This window comes from Diceros bicornis, chromosome 5 (genome assembly GCF_020826845.1).
Source record: "Diceros bicornis minor isolate mBicDic1 chromosome 5, mDicBic1.mat.cur, whole genome shotgun sequence".
Taxonomy (NCBI): Eukaryota; Metazoa; Chordata; class Mammalia; order Perissodactyla; family Rhinocerotidae; genus Diceros; species Diceros bicornis.
This window is the reverse complement of record NC_080744.1, coordinates 40,514,951-40,533,419: the sequence shown is the minus strand read 5'-3', so window position 1 is coordinate 40,533,419 and position 18,469 is coordinate 40,514,951. Positions and strand designations below refer to the sequence as shown.

The 18,469-nt window shown below is 36.5% G+C and overlaps 1 protein-coding gene across 2 annotated transcripts in view; it reads left to right on the top strand.

The window, feature by feature from the left end:
• Positions 1-18,469, top strand: part of UBR1 (ubiquitin protein ligase E3 component n-recognin 1) — a 143,140-nt gene that overhangs the window by 43,493 nt on the left and 81,178 nt on the right. For both annotated transcript variants that reach the window (XM_058541380.1, XM_058541379.1), the window contains exons 5-10: positions 13,092-13,222; positions 14,628-14,766; positions 15,748-15,810; positions 16,049-16,172; positions 16,494-16,601; positions 17,253-17,341. In XM_058541380.1, coding sequence (XP_058397363.1) covers positions 13,092-13,222; positions 14,628-14,766; positions 15,748-15,810; positions 16,049-16,172; positions 16,494-16,601; positions 17,253-17,341 — 654 coding nt within the window. The remainder of the gene's footprint in view (positions 1-13,091; positions 13,223-14,627; positions 14,767-15,747; positions 15,811-16,048; positions 16,173-16,493; positions 16,602-17,252; positions 17,342-18,469) is intronic.

The window sequence follows — 18,469 nt, the reverse complement described above, 5'->3', positions numbered from 1 at the left end:
AGCTCTGCTCCTTTACTCCCCTCCTCCCACACTTTATGTTTTTGATATCGGATCTAACCTCTTTTGTGTGCATTTTTATCCATTACCCTCTTATCATGGAAATAGATAATTTTTTCCTATCAGTGATCTTTTCTTTCCTCTTAAATAAGTCCCTTTAGCATTTCTTGTAGGACTGGTTTCTTGGTGATAAACTCCTTTAATTTTTGCTTGTCTGGGAAACTCTTTATCTCTCCTTCCATTCTGAATGATAACCTTGTTGGATAGAATATTCTAGGTTTTTTTCCTTTTAGCCCTTTAAATGTATCATGCCACTCTCTTCTAGCCTGTAAGGTTTCTGCTGAGAAGTCAGCTGATAGCCTTATGGGATTTCCTTTGTATGTAACTTGTTGCTTTTCTCTTGTGGCTTTTAGGATTTTCTCTTTAATTCTGGACATTTTAATTATGCTGTGTCTTGATGTGAGCCTCTCGGGGTTTATCTTTTTTGGTGCTCTCTGTACCTGGATGTCTGTTTCTTCCTTAGGTTAGGAAAGTTTTCAGCTATTATTTCTTCAATTATATTCTCTGCCCTTTTATCTCTCTTCTCCTTTTGGGACGCCTATAACACGGATGTTAGTGTGCTTGATGTTGTCCCAGAGGTCCCTTAGACTGTCCTCACTCTTTTTAATTCTTTCTTCTTTTATCTGTTCAGCTTAGGTGATTTCCTTTAGTTTTTTGTCCAGCCTGTTGATCCATTCTTCTGTATCATCTGCTCTACTTTTGAGTCCCTCTAGTGAATTTTTCATTTCCAGTATTCTTCATTTGTGACTGGTTCTTTTTTATATTTTCCATTTCTTTGTTGACGTTCTCACTGAATTCATCCATTCTTTTCCCAAGATCAGTGAGCATTCTTATGACTTTCTGTTTGAACTCTTTGTCAGGTCGATTGCTCATTTCTGTTTCATTTGGTTCTTTTTCTGCGGTTTTGTCCTGTTCCCTTACTTGGAACGTATTCTTTGTCTCCTCATTTTGCCTCTTTGTCTGTGCTTGTATCTGTGTATTAGGTAGGTCAGCTACATTTCCTGATCTTGGAGAGGTGACCTTATGTAAGAGATGACTTATGAGGCCCAGCAGTGTGCTTCCCTCATCACCAGTTCCACATGTTCCAGGAGTGACCCCCATGTGGGCTACATATGTCCTTCTGTTGTGGCAGGATTGCTCTTGCTGTAGATGCCCAGGGAGGCTGAGCTGTCCCCCTGGCAGGCTGTTTGTAATGCTCAGCTGTGTGTGGCTATTATGGACCCTTCAGCCTCTTTATCGGGTGTAGGAAGCCCCAGCACAGTTGGCTGCAAGGTCTAATAGCACATTCCTGTTGCAGTTTTTCTGTTAAGTGACTATGCCACCTGCGTGGCTGGTTGTTAGGCTCAGGGGCTTACAATTGCTGTAGGCCTCCGGCCTATAAGGCTCTTGTCAGCTCTCTCAGGATTGCAGGTGGGTGGGGCTAGCCCCAGATGGGGGAGCACCCAGTTGTTTGAGGCACTGGAAGGTGGGGCTGATCCCCTATGTGGCTGTTTGAGAAGCATAAGTCTTCTGCAGCTGACAAGCCCCACTGCCCACAGGGCCACACACCATCAACACAGTCCTGTCCCATGGGCCTCCCCTAACCCCCTGAAGCAGACCTAGTCATCCCATGCTCTCCGCCCATGCCCCACACACTCTGTCTGCTCCTTGCACACACCCTCCCCCACCGGGTGGTGGACCCACTCGCCGGGCTGCAGAGTTTCCAGGCATTCCACCTGTGCAGGCCCACAGGTTGCCCAATGGCTTGTTGTTGGGTGGGACCAGTCCCTAGTGTGGGCTGCTTGCCCTGGCTAAACTGGATTAAATCGGTGCTCTAGTGGGTGGGGCAGACCCTGTGCCGAGAGGCTCGGGGAGAATTCCAATGGTGGCTGCCAGCGACTGTGTCAGCACACTTGCCCTGGTCACAACAATAGCTGCCACCAATGTCTCAGTCCATGGAGAGATCTCACCTTTCACTGAGATGCACCCAGGACCTATCAGGTGAGTCTGTTTTCACCAAAGGACTGTGCACCTTTCTTTCTGGTGATTTTAGGTTGCTTTCCAAAACAGGTGAATTTGTGTGTGGGCCCTTTAAGAACTGGGTTTTTTTCTTCTTATGTCAAATAGCTTTTCAGGGGGTATTCCCCATTGTTGTTAGTAGCCAGCAAAGCCAGATATTATGACACATCTCAGTTGTGTTGGGTCCAGAAAATGCTTATAGCAGCAAAGCTCCCTCACTCAGGTCCCCAACTCCTCCAGGGAAGGCTACATACCTTTGGATTGCTCCAGGGTGGCCCTGAAGTGCTGCAGCTTTCGAAGGTGGCTTTTTTTCTCTCCAGAAGGGAATTTCTGTCTCTTGCACCTCAGTCAGGACTGTTGCATAGTACAGGGGTTCTTCTTATCCAATTTTCAGTTCTCTCTCGGGTAATTGTTCCAAGAGTGGTTGTAAGTCTGTTTTCCCCTGGAAGGAGGTGAGTTCAGAGTCCGCCTATGCCACCATCTTGATACCAATCACCTGAACTTCCTTTTATGATGTAAAATGAAGTACATAGTTTAACATCTGAAAGTCAGTTAATGTAATATACTATATAAGTAGAATAAAAAACAAAACCACATGATCATCTGAATAGATGCTGCAAAACCATTTGACTAAATCCAACACACTTTCACGATAAAAAGACAAACTTGTAAAAGAAGAGAACTTCCTCAACCTGATAGAGGGCATCTATGAAAAACTCACAGCTATAATTATAGTGGATACTTTTCCCCTAAGATCAGGAACAAGACAAAGATTCTGCTTTTGCCACATCTATTCAGTATTTTACTGGAGGTTCTAGGAAATAAAAGGCATCCAGATTGGAAAGGAAGAAGTAAAACTAGCTCTATTTGCAGATGACATGATTTTGTATACAAAAAATCCTAAGGAATCCACTAAAGAATTATTAGAACTAATAAACAGGTTCAGCAAGATTACAGTATACAAGATAGTTATACAAAAATTACAGTCATGTGTTGCTTAACGACAAGGATACGTCCTGAGAAATGTGTCATTAGGGCATTTTGTAGTTATGCAAACATCATAGAATGTACTTACACAAACCTGATCTGTATAGCCTACTACGCACCTAGGCTATATGGTACTAACCTTATGGGACCGCTGTTGAATATGCAGTCCATTGTTGACTGAAACGTTGTTATGCAGCACATGGCTGTACTTATATTTCTCTACATTAGTAATGAACAATCCAAAGATGAAATTGAGGAAACAAAGTTCCATTTATTATAGTAACAGAGAATAAAATATTTAGGAATAAATTTAACAAAAGAAGTATAAAATTTATATTCTGAAAACTGTAAAACACTACTGAAAGAAATTAAAGAAGATCCAAATAAATGGAAAAATATCCCATTTTTCTGGATCAGAAGACTTATATTGTCCATTGTGTGTTTTTTCCCAGTACCACCAAGAAATTAACTCAGTTCTCCTGTGACCAGGTGTCTCACAAATTTAACTCAATTCTTTTTTAAAGATTTTTATTTATTCATTTTTTTTTCCCCCCAAAGCCCCAGTAGATAGTTGTATGTCATAGGTTCACATCCTTCTAGTTGCTGTACATGGGACTCGGCCTCGGGTTGGACGGAGAAGTGTGCCTTGGGGCGTGCCCGGGATCCGAACCCGGGCCGCCAGCATCAGGGCCGCCAGCATCAGAGCGCACGCACCCAACTGCTAAGCCACGGAGCCGGCCCAGACTCAATTCTAACACTGTGCACATGGAGATAGCATCAGATTCTACAGGTTAAGGGCTGAATCCCACAAGACTGCCCCCACTTCAGGTGCCAATCAGAAATCCATCTTGTTGTCTAGGCTTCTGACCAACTGGCTTTAAATCACAGGTTGCCACAAGCCCCTCCTCACGTTTTATTAATTTGCTAGAGTGGCTCATAGAACTCAGGAGACCAGTTTACTTACCAGATTACCTGTTTATTATAAAGGATACAACTCAGGAACAGCCAGATGGAAGGGATGCATAGGGTGGGGTATGTGGGAAAGGGCTGTGGAGCTTCCAAGCTGTCTCCCAGTGCTCCACTCTCCCAAATCTCCAGGTGTTCGCCAACCCAGAAACTCTCCGAACCTTCTTCTTTTATGGAGGACTGATTATATAGGCATAATTGATTAAATCATTGGCCATTGGCGATTGGTTCAACCTCTAGCCCCTCTCCCCTCCCCGGAGGTCAGGGGGGTGGGACTGAAAGTTCCAACCCTCTAATCACATGGTTGGTTCTCCTGGCAACCAGCCCATCCTTAGGTACTTTCCAAAAGTCACCTTGTTAACATAACAAAAGACATTTTTTTGCTCTGTTCACTTAGGAAATTGCTGGAGTTTTAGGAGCTCTGTGCCAGAAACGAGAATGAAGACCAAATATATTTATTATTGTAAATCACAATAACACAGGCCGTATTCCCCAAATTGATTTACAGATTCAACACAATTCCTATCACAGCTCCAGCTGGGATTTTTTTTTTAGGTAGTTGACAGGCTGACTCTAAAATTCATGTGGAATTGTAAGGGACCCAGAATAGCCCAAATAAGCTTGAAAGAAGAACGAAGTTAAGAGGACTCACACTTTCCTATTTCGAAACTTACTACGAAGCAACAGTAATCAAGACAATGTGGTACTGGCATAATGATAAACATATAGATTAATGAAATAGATTTGAGAGCCCAGAAATAAACCCACAGATCTGCTGTCAACTGTTTTTCGACAAGAGAACCAAGACCATTCACTAGGAAAAGAATAGTCTTTACCAAATGGTGCTTGGACAGCTGGATAGTCACATACAAAAGAATGAATCTGGACTTCTAACTCACACCATACACAAAAATTAACTCAAAATGGGCCGGCCCCGTGGCTTAGCAGTTAAGTGCGTGCGCTCGGCTACTGGCGGCCCGGGTTCGGATCCCGGGCGCGCACCAGTGCACCGCTTCTCCGGCCATGCTGAGGCTTTGTCCCACATACAACAACTAGAATGATGTGCAGCTATGATATACAACTATCTACTGGGGCTTTGGGGGAAAAATAAATAAATAAAATTATTAAAAAAAAAATTAACTCAAAGTGGATCAAAGACCTAAATGTAAGGGCTAAAACTATAAAACTTTTAGAAGAAAACATAGGGATAAATCTTCATTGCCTCACTTTTGACAATGGATGTGATACCAAAGCATGAGTAATAGAGAAAAAATAGATAAATTGAACATCATCAGAATTAAAAACTTTTGTGTTCTAAAGGACACCACCAAGAAAATGAAGACAACCCACAAAATGGGAGAAATATATTTGCAAATCATATATCTGAAAAGAAACTTATAAAGAACTCTTAAAATTCAATAATAAAAAGACAACCCAATTTTTTTTTTTTTTAAAGACTTATTTATTTATTTTCCCCCCAAAGCCCCAGTAGATAGTTGTATGTCATAGTTGCACAGCCTTCTAGTTGTCGTATGTGGGACGCGGCCTCAGCGTGGCCAGAGAAGCGGCGCGTCGGTGCGCGCCCGAGATCCGAACCCGGGCCGCCAGCATCAGAGAGCACACACTTAACCGCTAAGCCACAGGGCCGGCCCAAGACAACCCAATTTTTAAAATGAGCAAAGGATCTGAATAGTCATTTCTTCAAACACTATATATAAGTAGCCAATAAGCACATGAAAAGATGTTCAACATTAGTTATTAGGGAAATGCAAACCAAACCATAATGAGATACTTCTTCACATCCACTAATGGCTATAATGAAAAAGGTAGATAAAGTGTTAATGAGGATATGACAAAATTTGAACCTTCATACACTGCTGGTGGAAATGTGAACTGATGCAGCCACTTTGGAAAATAGTCTGGCAGTTCTGCAGATGGTTAAATGTAGAATTACCAGCAATTCCACTCCTAGGTATATACCCAAAATAATTGAAAACAGGTATTCAAACAAATATTTGTATGTGGATGTTCATAGCAGCATTATTCATAATAATATTACTATTATTCTAAAAATAGTATTATTATAGGATAATAGAATAGTATTATTCTTCATAATAAAAAGTAGAAACAACCCAAATATCCATCAACTGATAAATGGATAAACAAAATGTGGTATATCCATACAGTGGAATATTGTTTTTCTATAGAAGGGAATGAAGTGCTGAAAGTTGCTTCTTGGAGGAACTTGGAGGAACCCTGAAAACATTATGCTAAGTGAAAGATGGCAGTTACAAAAGACCACATATTATATGATTCCATTTATATGAAATGTCTGGAATAGGCACATCCATAGGGATAGAAAGTAGATTAGTGGTTGTTTAGGCCTAGGAGGATGGAGGCATGGGTGAGTAGGTGGGGGCAATCATTAAATGGGTTTTTTTGGTGTTGAAGATGTTCTAAAACCGACTATGGTGGTAGTTGCACATATCTGTAAATATACTAAAAACCATTGAATAGTACATTTTGAGTGAATTGAATGATATGTGAATTATATCTTAAGCTGTTAAAAAATTGAAATACATAGCCTCACTTATGAAATAGTCTTGCTAAAAATGTTTAACTTGAATTTAATAAAGCCTTGAGTTCTTGTAGTTTATAGGAAATTCAAGGGAGAGATGAAGAAGATAAAGAATACTACAAGGAAGATAAATATAAAATGTAGGACATTTCATGATAAATCTGGAATGTAGGACTTTTTACAGGAAAACTGGCCCGGTCTCTGTCATGAAGAAGAGGCTGGGTGGGGATGGGAGATTCATTTAGATGTAAACAACTTGAGACATACACAACCAGATATAATAAACATATGGGGAATAATTAGGAAAATTGAATATGGTCAAGATATTAGATGATATTTAAAAATTAATGTTATTGTATATACTAATGGTGTTATGATTATGTAGGAAAATGTCCATTTCTTATTTTAGAGATACATATTAAAGTACTTAGGGGTAAAATATCATGATGACTGTTTTTTACTTTAAAATATTTGAACAACAAAAAAGAAGCATATATGGAAAAATAATGTTATTAAATTTAGGTGAAAGTTGTGTTTATTGTACTATACTGATCTTCCTGTCTTTCTTTAAAAATTTTAACTAATAAAAAGATTAAAAATAAGAAATAAAAATCACCCAATTACTTAAACACCAAACAAATAACAAAAACATACAAATTGTTCCTGAGCATAGAGGAGGAAGAAAAGGAAAGTTTCCAAATTTGTTATATAAAGCCAACACTATACTGACGTCAAATTTGACAAAATATAGAATTTACAGATCAGTCTTATTAATAATTGTTATGCTGAAATCCTGAATAAAACAGTAGCAAGTGGAATCAATTTTAAAAGAATAATATAAAACAATCATGCTTACATTCTTGGAACGAACCCTTCTTGAAATTCAATTGTGAAACCATTTGTGCCTGGCATTGTGGGGGAAAGTAGTTCTATGATAACATTCTCAATTTCTTCCAGGATTATTGGCTTCAAATCAAAAGCCATTAATCATGCTTAATGATGAAACACTAGTATATTCCCATTATAAATAGAGATAAGATAAGGAAATCCACTATTGCTCCTATTATTTACCACTATTCTGGAAGTCAATCAAATAAACAAACAGAATGAAATAAAATACATAAATATTGGAGAAGAGGCAAAATAGTCATGATTGTATACCTGGAAAACCCAAGAAAATTAACTGAAAAAGAATTAGAAACTATAGTAGAGTTTAGTCACGTTATTGGTTATAGAGCTTATATTAAAAATCATTAGTTTTTCTATTTAATGTGTTCAACAAATATTTCTTGAATGCTCTTACAAGCAATAGCTTTTAGAAAATGTAATGGAAGAAAAGATCCCATTCACTATAGCATAAAAAAAAAAAAAATCTAGGAAAAAAACAAGAAGAAATCTGCCAGCTCTATTTTAAGAAAACTTTAAAACTGTCCCCTGATGGGCATGAGAGGAAGAAAAATCAGGGACATACTTCATTCTTGAATTGGGAGATTCATATTACAAAGAAAATTCTTTCTAAAATTAATCTATAAATTCAATATATTTCCAATCAGAGTAACAGCCAAATCCTCTTTTGGAACTTGACAAAGTAATCAGAAGTTCTTCTGGAAAAATAATTTGTGAAAATTGCTAGGAAAAGCTGAAAAGAAGAGTTATGAGTGTGAGTAGGTCCAACTGATTTAAAATGTATTAAAGAGCTGTAGTAATCCAAACAATGTGATTCCTGGTAAAGCAATAGTTAGCAGATAATGGAATAGAAAAGAGAATCTAAACCCAAATTGGTAGTAAAGATAACATTTCAGGTTGATGAAGGTAAGTAATTGGATACCTATATGAGAGAAATAACAAAAAAAAGCTTGATCAGTGTTAATATCAGATAAATTCCAAAAATATCAAGGATTTTAAACAGTTTTTTAAGGAAAGAACTTAGAAACTTATTAGAAGAAAATATGGGTGAATTTTAGAAAATAATCTTGAAGTAGATTGAGCCTAAGATTTTTTTAAAATTCAGAAGCCATAAAAAGGAAAAGATTGATAAATTTGACTCTACAAAAATTTATAACTTCTTTATAGCAGACAACTAAGTCGTGAGATTAATGACAAACTGGAAAAAACTTTGCAATATATTGACAAAGGATAGCGGTCTATCATTAAGAAACCCTTGGTATTCTGTATATTTGTGTTATGAGACCACTCACATATGTAGTATACCCTATTTTACAAAACTCTAAATGGAAAGAAATGGAATTATGTTTGGAGAAGTAAAATGTGTTCCCTTCCCTTGAGGAGAAGCATTAGACCACAACAGCATGGGCTCTAAGACAGGTGTTCTCGGTTTGCTTTAAACTCCCCTAATTAGCTCTTTGACCTTGGCTAAGTTATTCAACCTTTCTACGTTTAAGTTTCTTTATCTCTAAACTGGAGGTAATAGTGCCTGCCTCACAGGGGCATTGGGATTAAATTAGATAATACATATAAAGTGCTTAGCCTGAGAATATACCTGGCATATTGTGAGGGCCCAGTAAACGTTAGCTATCATCATAATTATTAGTATTATTATTACTACTCTTTCAATACCTACTGCTTTTCCCATTACCTGTTCTTACTTCTGATACTAACAATACCTCACATTTCTATAATATTTTAGATTTAACAAAGATCTTTTGCATGCGTTTTATCATTCTATCCTCATTTCTGCTTTATGAGGTAGATATAGTAGCTCCATATTACAGTGTGGAAACAGAGCCTCAGTAAAGTTAAGTGACTTACTCAGGTTTACATATCTACTCAGTGGCAGAGTTGGGCCTGAAATTCAGATCTTTAGATTCTGGGCTCCAGCACATTTTTTTAACCTTGAATTTGGAAATAATTTCAAATTTATAAAACGTTGCAAAAGTAAAAATAGTACAAAGAATATTCGTATACTCTTTACCCATTCACCTATTGTCAGCATTTTCCCCCATTTACTTTATCATTCGGCACTCTGTTTTTAGATTGCCTTCTCTCTTACTCATTTGCTCGTCCTGATCCCAAATGATTATTCCTTCATTTGACAAATATTTATCGAGTGCCTATTACTTGATTAAATATCACCAGATGTCCATTACCTGAAACATTCTATCTAGTTTTAACCCTTTCAATTCATTCTCTTGTTTTTGTTTTGTTTAAAGAATGCTTTTAATTCTGATTATTTCAATTTCCTCCTCTAATATTTTTTAAAGGGTAGTGGAATATTTTGTCATATAATCAGAGAGTGCTTTGTGGCTTGATTTTTCTATCTTCTTCATTCCATAACTTTTCTTCTTTTTTTTTTTTTCTTTTTGTGAGGAAGATCAGCCCTGAGCTAACATCTGTGCTAATCCTCCTCTTTTTGCTCAGGAAGACCAGCTCTGAGCTAACATCTATTGCCAATCCTCCTCCTTTTTTTTTTTTTTTTTTTCCTCTCCTCCAAAGCCCCAGTAGATAGTTGTATGTCATAGTTGCACATCCTTCTAGTTGCTGTATGTGGGACGCGGCCTCAGCATGGCCGGAGAAGCGGTGCGTCGGTGCGCGCCCGGGATCCGAACCCGGGCCGCCAGTAGCGGAGCGCGCGCACTTAACCGCTAAGCCACGGGGCCGGCCCTGCATAACTTTTCTAGAAGACAGTTTTTATACTTTAAGTAGCTGAAGAATCCTTGGGAGTTGAGTTGTCTCATTGAATTTACAAAACTAGCCTCCCTCCCTCTACGTCATGGGGTTCCAGTCTTTTTGAGGGTTTTCCTGAATCAAATGGCCTTAGAACACTGAATTTAGTCCTGACCTAATCTGATCTTTTTGGATTTCTTTGGATTTCTTTGGATTTATAATTAGATTCAAAAGGTGATTGGTCATTCGGGCTCATCCTAAAGGTAAATTTGGATATTCTGAAACTGACTCATGATCTGGAGGTGAGAGAAGGACACTTCATGTCTAGCACATAATTAATCAATTCATGCAACACAAACAGTCCTGCGTACTTAGCATTTTGTTTCATCTCTGCTTTGGTGAATGTGAAATCCATATTCTGCCAGGTGCATCGCATTGGGCCAGCCATAGGGGGGATTTACCAAGTGTAATCAGACCTGGCTGGTGCTAATCCGCCAATCATCCAGCATTTGGCAATATGTTTTGAAGAGTGGCTCCTTTCCAGTATATGTAAAAGAAGTTTCTCTCTAGTCGTGCAGTACATTTCTGGGTTAATTATAAAGTTGTTTTTTTTTTTTTCTATTTAGATTATAGCCTTTTTGTATCCTCTAATTGACCTTCTTATTTTCTAAGCTAAAAATGCTTTCCATGAAAGTTTCTTATGTACTTACGAGACCTCTTCTAAAGCACTTAGCCTCTGACTGGTACAGTGTGCAAGTAAGCAGTAGAAAGAATCTTTTTTTTTTTTTTTTGGACTACTTATTTTTATTGGACTTATTTTTAGGAAAACTTCTCATTTTCACTTTTGTTCCCAAGTGCCTGAATGCTTTAGATATTCAAAATAATCTTTACCTTGGCGGTTTTATTGGAACTCCTTACATAGACAACTCTTCACCACAGACTACTTTTCTGAAGAACTGAAAGGATATATTGAGCTAAAAAAGATAAGAAATAGGAATGTAGTGGACAATATTGGTCTTAGTACCTTTGGCACTCTTTTTAGCTCTAACAAAGACTTCTGAGCAAAAGCTCCAGAGAAAAGGTGACATTGAAGAGAGGGTAAAAATTGAAATCATAAAGCATTGGGAAATGAGAGAGAATAGGTGCAAAAAAGAAATGTTTAGGTTAATGGTTTGGTGACCACAGCATAAATACAGTTCATTAGTACAGTCTGCAGCAGGTAGGTTAAAATTTAGTATTAAAAGCCTTAGGGCCAGCCCCGTGGCTTAGCAGTTAAGTGCGCGCGCTCCGCTGCTGGCGACCCGGGTTCGGATCCCGGGCGCGCACCGACACACCGCTTGTCTGGCCATGCTGAGGCCACGTCCCACATACAGCAACTAGAAGGATGTGCAGCTATGACATACAACTATCTACTGGGGCTTTGGGGGAAAAAAATAAAAAAAAAAAATTTTAAAGCCTTATACTGAATTTCTGTTGGATTTTTTTTTTTGTCTTAAAGAGCTACTACTTTTTTCCTGTTTATTTCTTTGTTTAAACAGCTTATTGAGGTATAACTTGCATACCAAATAAAAAATTCATCCATTTAAATTGTACAATTCAGTGTTTTTTTTAGTGTATTCACAGAGATCACCACAATCAATTATAGAATATTTTCATCACCCAAAAAAGAAACCTTATACCCATTAGCAGTTGCTCTCCATTTCTTCCAAACTCCCCAGCCTTAGGCAACCACTAATCTACTTTCTGTGTCTATAGATTTGCCTGTTCTGTACATTTTATATAAATAGGATCATACACTATGTGGTCTTTTGTGATTGGCTTCTTTCATCTAGCATGATGTTTTCAAGGTTCACCCACATCATAGCATGTACTTCATTCCATTTTATGGCTAAATAGTATTCCATTGTATGGATATAGACCACATTTTATTTTTTCATTCATCAGTTGATGGACGTTTGTGTTGTTTGCACTTTTGGGCTATATGGATAATGCTGCTATGAACATTTATGTATAAGGTTTTGTGCTGACATATGTTTTCATTTCTCTTGGATAGACACCTAGGAGTGGAATTGCTAGGTCATATGGTAACTATGCTTAGCATTTTGAGCATCTGTCAGACTGTTTTCCAAACTGGCTGCATCATTTTACATTTCCGCCAGCAGTGTATAAGCGTTCAAATTTCTCCACATCCTAGCCAACACTTGTTATTATCTGCTTTTTTGATTATAGTCACCCTAGCAGGTATGAAGAGGTATCTCATTGTGGTTTTGACTTGCCTTTTCCTAAATGGTTTATGATATAGAGCATTCGAATGCATTTTTTTAACTGATTAGTTTGAGCAAGCTTTTTATTAAGGAGGTGATGTTCTGTAATGAAAAGAACATTGTTTTTTTGTGGGAGTCAAAGACCCAGATTTTGATCTTGCTTCTGCTATTTATAGGCTCTTTGACCTTGGATCGGTTCCTTGTCCTTTAAATGTCATTAATTCTCTGCCTCTCTTACAGAGTGGCTATGAGGATCGCTTGAAATAAATTATGAGAAAAGTTTTTTGTAAGCTATAAAGGATAACGAGTTGTTCTATGATATTCTCATAATTAGGGTACTCAGAAAGGCAGAGAAGAACGTTCATGAGGGAGAGCATCACTAAAAGAGGGGGCTCTATGATTCTGCCTCCTTTCCTTTCTGTCTGTAGCACCAGCTTGGCCACAAGGAGTTAAGTTAAACTGATGTTAATAGCTACCCTCTTGAGCTCAACTTAAATTCATTCCTGGAGGATGGTGTAATGAACTCATTAAAATAATTATTACAAATTAATAGCATCTTCCTCATCCATTTATTTGTATACAGTGTTGGTAGTATGTTTTTCTATACTTTCCTACAGAATTTACGTTGTCCGTTGAATGAAGAGGTAATTGCCCAAGCCAGAAAAATATTCCCTTCAGTGATAAAATATATTGTAGAAATGACTATATGGGAAGAGGAAAAAGAACTGCCTCCTGAACTCCAAATAAGGTAAGGAAATTTTTCAAAAGGGAGAAGTTTTAGCGGTGGTTATTTAAATTTCAAAATTTTAAGCTAAAAATCAGCAATTTCTAACAGCCATAACTCTTTCAGTGACAGTAGTATTTACTGTTAACTTATAAATGCAAAAGGGAATTCCAGACCTGATATGAAGATACAGTTTTGGCCTTGTGGGACTTTTTCTATCTGTGTAATAGGAATTTCGCAAAGTGGCATCACAAATCTAAATACCATTGTTCTTTGAGTTTACTGTTTTTTTTTTTGTTTTATTTTAGAAGGAGAGAGAATTAAGAATTTTAATTTATAAAGACATTAAATGTGTTGTTTTGACTCTTGCTGGGCCATAAACTGATTGGGGAAATAAACTGATTGGGGAAATAAAGGTCATCAGAGATTGTGTCCACAAATCTTTTAACTTCAAATACAGTTAATTTAATTTCAAATGTCAGTTAAACCCTTTAAGAGACTTTGTGTTGGTAAACATAATACTAGCAATCTGACTGCCTGAAGGGAGGGTTGCTTGAGTGTAGGTATGTATGTAGCAGCACTGGATTTCAGGTTTACAGATCTGCGTGCTTGTCCTTCTCACTTCTTGGCATTGTGACCATGGAGAAGTCTTTTTGAGCCTCTGTTTCCTAAGCTATAAGAGGCCTGAGAAAATCTGCCTCTTGATTATGAGGATCAATTGAGTGTATTGTGAAAGCATATTGTAAACGGCTTAAAACTGATAATAACATCTGACATTAGTGTAGCCCATGATAGGTGTTTTCACATATTTTATAAGATCCTCACACCACTCAAATGTAGATACTATACTCTTCTTAGAAGTGGAAGAGGCACTGTCATCTCAGCAAGATTAAAAGCTTAAGCGGCTTGTCTAAGATCCCTCAGTCAAATGGTAGTGCTGGAACTTTAAATCTGTATACTTTTTTTTTTTTTTAACTTAAATGTGCTATAAAACTAGTATCACTTAAAATAAATAGAAGGTAAAAACAGAAATAAATTCAATGAAGACTAAATGTTAATAAATTCTTGCTATTTATCATTGCCTGCTTGAAGGTTCTGAGCCCAAGACCTGTCTCCCTTTGTCAAAAATGGGAGGTTAGCACGAGTTAAGAGTGATATTAAAGACATACTGCAACTAAACTGAAAGTAATAAGAAAAAATGGGGAAAAAATATGGAAAAGGTAATACTTTTATCAGAGTTCTTAAAATTTCCTGGCACTGTACCCTTAAAATCATTCCTATGTCAGTTTTACAGTGGTACTTTCTCATATGTTAAGAAACTACACAGTGCTGCTTCGGTACAGATGTTGTATATTATTTTAGTCTATTTTTCACATTTTTCTTTATTTATTTGTTGCAGTGTCTGAATATATATCTTTTTTTTTAACAGGGAGAAAAATGAAAGATATTATTGTGTACTTTTCAACGATGAACACCATTCATATGACCATGTCATATATAGTCTACAAAGAGCTCTTGACTGTGAGCTTGCAGAGGCCCAGTTGCACACCACTGCCATAGACAAAGAGGTTTGTGAGCTTCATTTGAATTGTGCTGCTGTCTTACATCAGCTTTCTGGAAGTCAAGTGTTGACTGAGCCCTTGCCAAGTGCCTTAGTATTGTGTTAGGTACAACCATCCTCTTCATTTATTTCTAATATTCTAGGTAAATTGCTTAAAACTTGATTTTTCTGTGTGTATCATAATTTTAGATAACTATTTTTAACTTTCCTCTTTTATTCTAAATTATTAGAAAGTTACTGAATATATTCGGCAAAGAATAGTTAAGATTGTTAGTTCAACTTTAGTCTATTTGTATAATTATTTATTGAATGAATGAATAAATGCATGAATTATGAAAAGTTGATCATTTGTGAGGTTTTAATGTTGTTTATTAAAGCTATTTTTAGAATAATATTGATTCTGTGGTTTTGCTGTAATATCCATCCAAAGCAAAATGTGTTCCTAAGCATATAGAAGGAATATTAATCTCTAATCCCTACCCTTAAGAGGAGTCTAATATAGTGGAAGAAGCAGCATGGCATTAGTAATTAGTAATTAATGGAGTGATTCTGGGACTTAAGGAATCAATATCCTGGCCACACCTCTAACCCACCAGTGGACCACAAATGTATTGTGGAACACGTGTTGAGGAACTTGAAGTTCACTCATGAAGAGTATTTAAAACATAGAGCAGGAGTTTAGTAAACCGAAGTCATTATTATTGGATAGAAATAAGAGTATACTATAATAAGTAAAGAACTGACATTCTTGCCAAGCAGGAAATCCAGCATCCTAGAGTATAGAAATAATAGTGGTATTGAAAGTTCTGAAGCTTCATAAAGGTGTTAAACATTTATGTTTATATTCCAGATATTGCTCATCTTACAACTTTTAGGCAGTTGACAAATGGTTAATAATTAAGAGCTCTTTAGGTCTTCGGGCTTTATATATTACTTGTTGATTGGGATTGTCATTCTATACTTAATTCTCATGTTTGTCTATAATTAGGGTCGTCGGGCTGTTAAAGCAGGTGCTTTTGCTGCTTGCCAGGAAGCAAAGGAAGATATAAAGGTAATTTTCTGAATTAGGGACAAAAAGAGAATTTTAAGAGGAATGCACATTACAAGAGCCCAAGTAGAACAGTTATGTTGTTGAGTGGTTTGGCATTCTAAGTAAAGATAGGATTGGGGCATGTAGACCCAAAGCTTTCAAGGGTTATGTGATTTCTTTTTTTGAAGAATCGATTACTTAGTTAAAACAAAAGTTTTCAAACTTGTTTTCTTTTTTTTAATATTTCTTTCATTTGTAGAGTCATTCAGAAAATGTCTCTCAACATCCACTTCACGTAGAGGTATTACACTCTGAGGTTATGGCTCATCAGAAATTTGCTTTGCGTCTTGGCTCCTGGATGAACAAAATTATGAGTTATTCAAGTAAGCATGTAGCCTGTTTTTCTTATATCTCATAAAATACTGGTTTTTTTTTTAAATAGCCACAAATTTTAAAATGTCATTGAATATAAAATAAAATTTGTTTCTCCTTTTTTTTTTTGGTTTATACATTTTGATTAATTTTCAGGATTGCATTTCAAGTGCTGTTAATATTTTATTTCCTCTTGATTCTTTGATGTTGAAAGAATTATTCTTGACATCAAGTGTGGGAGGATTTAATGTTAATTTTTTCACATTATTTTAGGAAACATACTTTTGGGAGAAATATTATAAGAATAAAAATTATATGACTTTTGTTTGTAGGTGACTTTAGACAGATCTTTTGCCAAGCATGTCTTAGAGAAGAACCTGGCTCTGAGAATCCCTGTCTCATAAGCAGGTTAATGCTTTGGGATGCAAAACTTTATAAAGGTAGGTAGATCTTTGCTTATGCTGCTTGCCATGAAGCAAAGGAAGATTATGACCTTAAAGTGGAGCTATAATCTCTTTTGTTTATTAAATCAGTGATCTTCATTGATAAGATATTATACTTTAAAGTAAGGTTAACCAACCAATATGTATTCTTCTGTGTTAAAACCCATGGATATTGCCTTTTAATTATAGTGCCTTTTCATTTAGTCAGGGCCAGAGTAAAAAAGAGTATGTATATATATTCATGTAGTAGTGCCATTATTAAAGCTATATTAATTTTCACTTCTAAAATCTGGGCAAAGAACAAAAAGTAAAAGGTGAAAGAAAGGCTAAAAGGGATGGAGAAGGGACAATACAGAGTAAGAGTATTTTTGAGTGAAATAGAATGAAAAAGAATGGAGAAAGGTTGGGAGAGGTAGAATGAAGTGAGATAAAGTGGTGAGAGGGGTACAGAAAAGGAGGGAAAAGGCAATACATGTATGTATTCTAAATCTAGCTATTAAGTGTTAATGTAATAAATGCTGCTCACATTCGAGTCTTTGAGGTCTATTAGCATGTGAAATATTTTTATAATATTCTGCCACTTCTAATAGCTGGAATTTTTTTTTGCTTTGGTGATACTCCCCCACTTCCCCAAAAAATGATCTATAGGTGCCCGTAAGATCCTTCACGAATTGATCTTCAGCAGTTTTTTTATGGAGATGGAATACAAAAAATTCTTTGCTATGGAATTTGTGAAGGTAATTGCTCTTTATAAATAGATATCAATAAACAGAAATAGAAAACCGTTTTTGTAAATAATAGAAGCAAAGGGGATAATTATGAATCAAGAATTTAATTTTATGATTCATTTCTTTGTCAAAATTCATTTATTTTCACATTTGGTAGAATGGAAACAGTAGTCTGGGAGAGGAGATAGTTGGAAAATGACCTAGTATTTGCCTAGACAGAGCAATAAGAAGCTATCACATTCACACATGCATTCATCCTTCCTAATCATTTGCCTGTTAGTAAAATTATACCAATTTTAGTAGAAGTGACAAGTTGAAAGGCATAACAGAGAAAAGGCACACATATGCATGCTAAAGGGTGGCAGGAATTAGATGGACAAGAGTTATACTTAACTGTTTGAGGCTAAAACATAAAGATAAAACTTACATCTTTTTAATATTGTTTTATTGATCTTTTGTATATTCCTTACATTGTTATATATTGTTTGTCTGTCTCTCAAGTTAGATTGCAAGGTAATACAGATCAGGGATTTCTTTGAATCTTCTACTTTCCCTTATACAAAGATATTCAATAAATACTTGTTAGTTTCCTCTGATTTTGAATGCCAGGCAGTTCTGTAAAACTTAAGACAGGGCAGAGCTACGACCCAGGATGGAATTGGAAGCAGAGAGTGAAATAGTAATGATTGTCAAAGGCAAATGATACTGTGCGATAAGACACCTGCACTCCCTGGATTTTATAAGTAGATTCTTAAAAGTAACTAACACATTTGATTTCTTGAAAGGTGATGACAACTCAAGATGTCAACTCTATTCTTCTAAAACTCTTTAGAGATAGAATATTAGACCTTATTTGTGATTTGAAATGATTTATTTTCTCATGCAAAAGCAATTCTCCCTACTGAGATGAAATTTTTTTGTACACCATGGTCACCTCTTAAACTTTGTAGGAATTCTAGTGGATAAAATTAAGTATGTAGGTCAAGGATCTAACACTATGCTTGATACATGGCTGGATGTATTATTATTTTTGTTCTCCCAATATTATCAGGGTTGATTTTTAGCTGGTATGCACCAGTATGGAAGTTATAAGTTATGTGAAAGTACAAGAAGTTATTTGCAGCCAGCATCCATTCG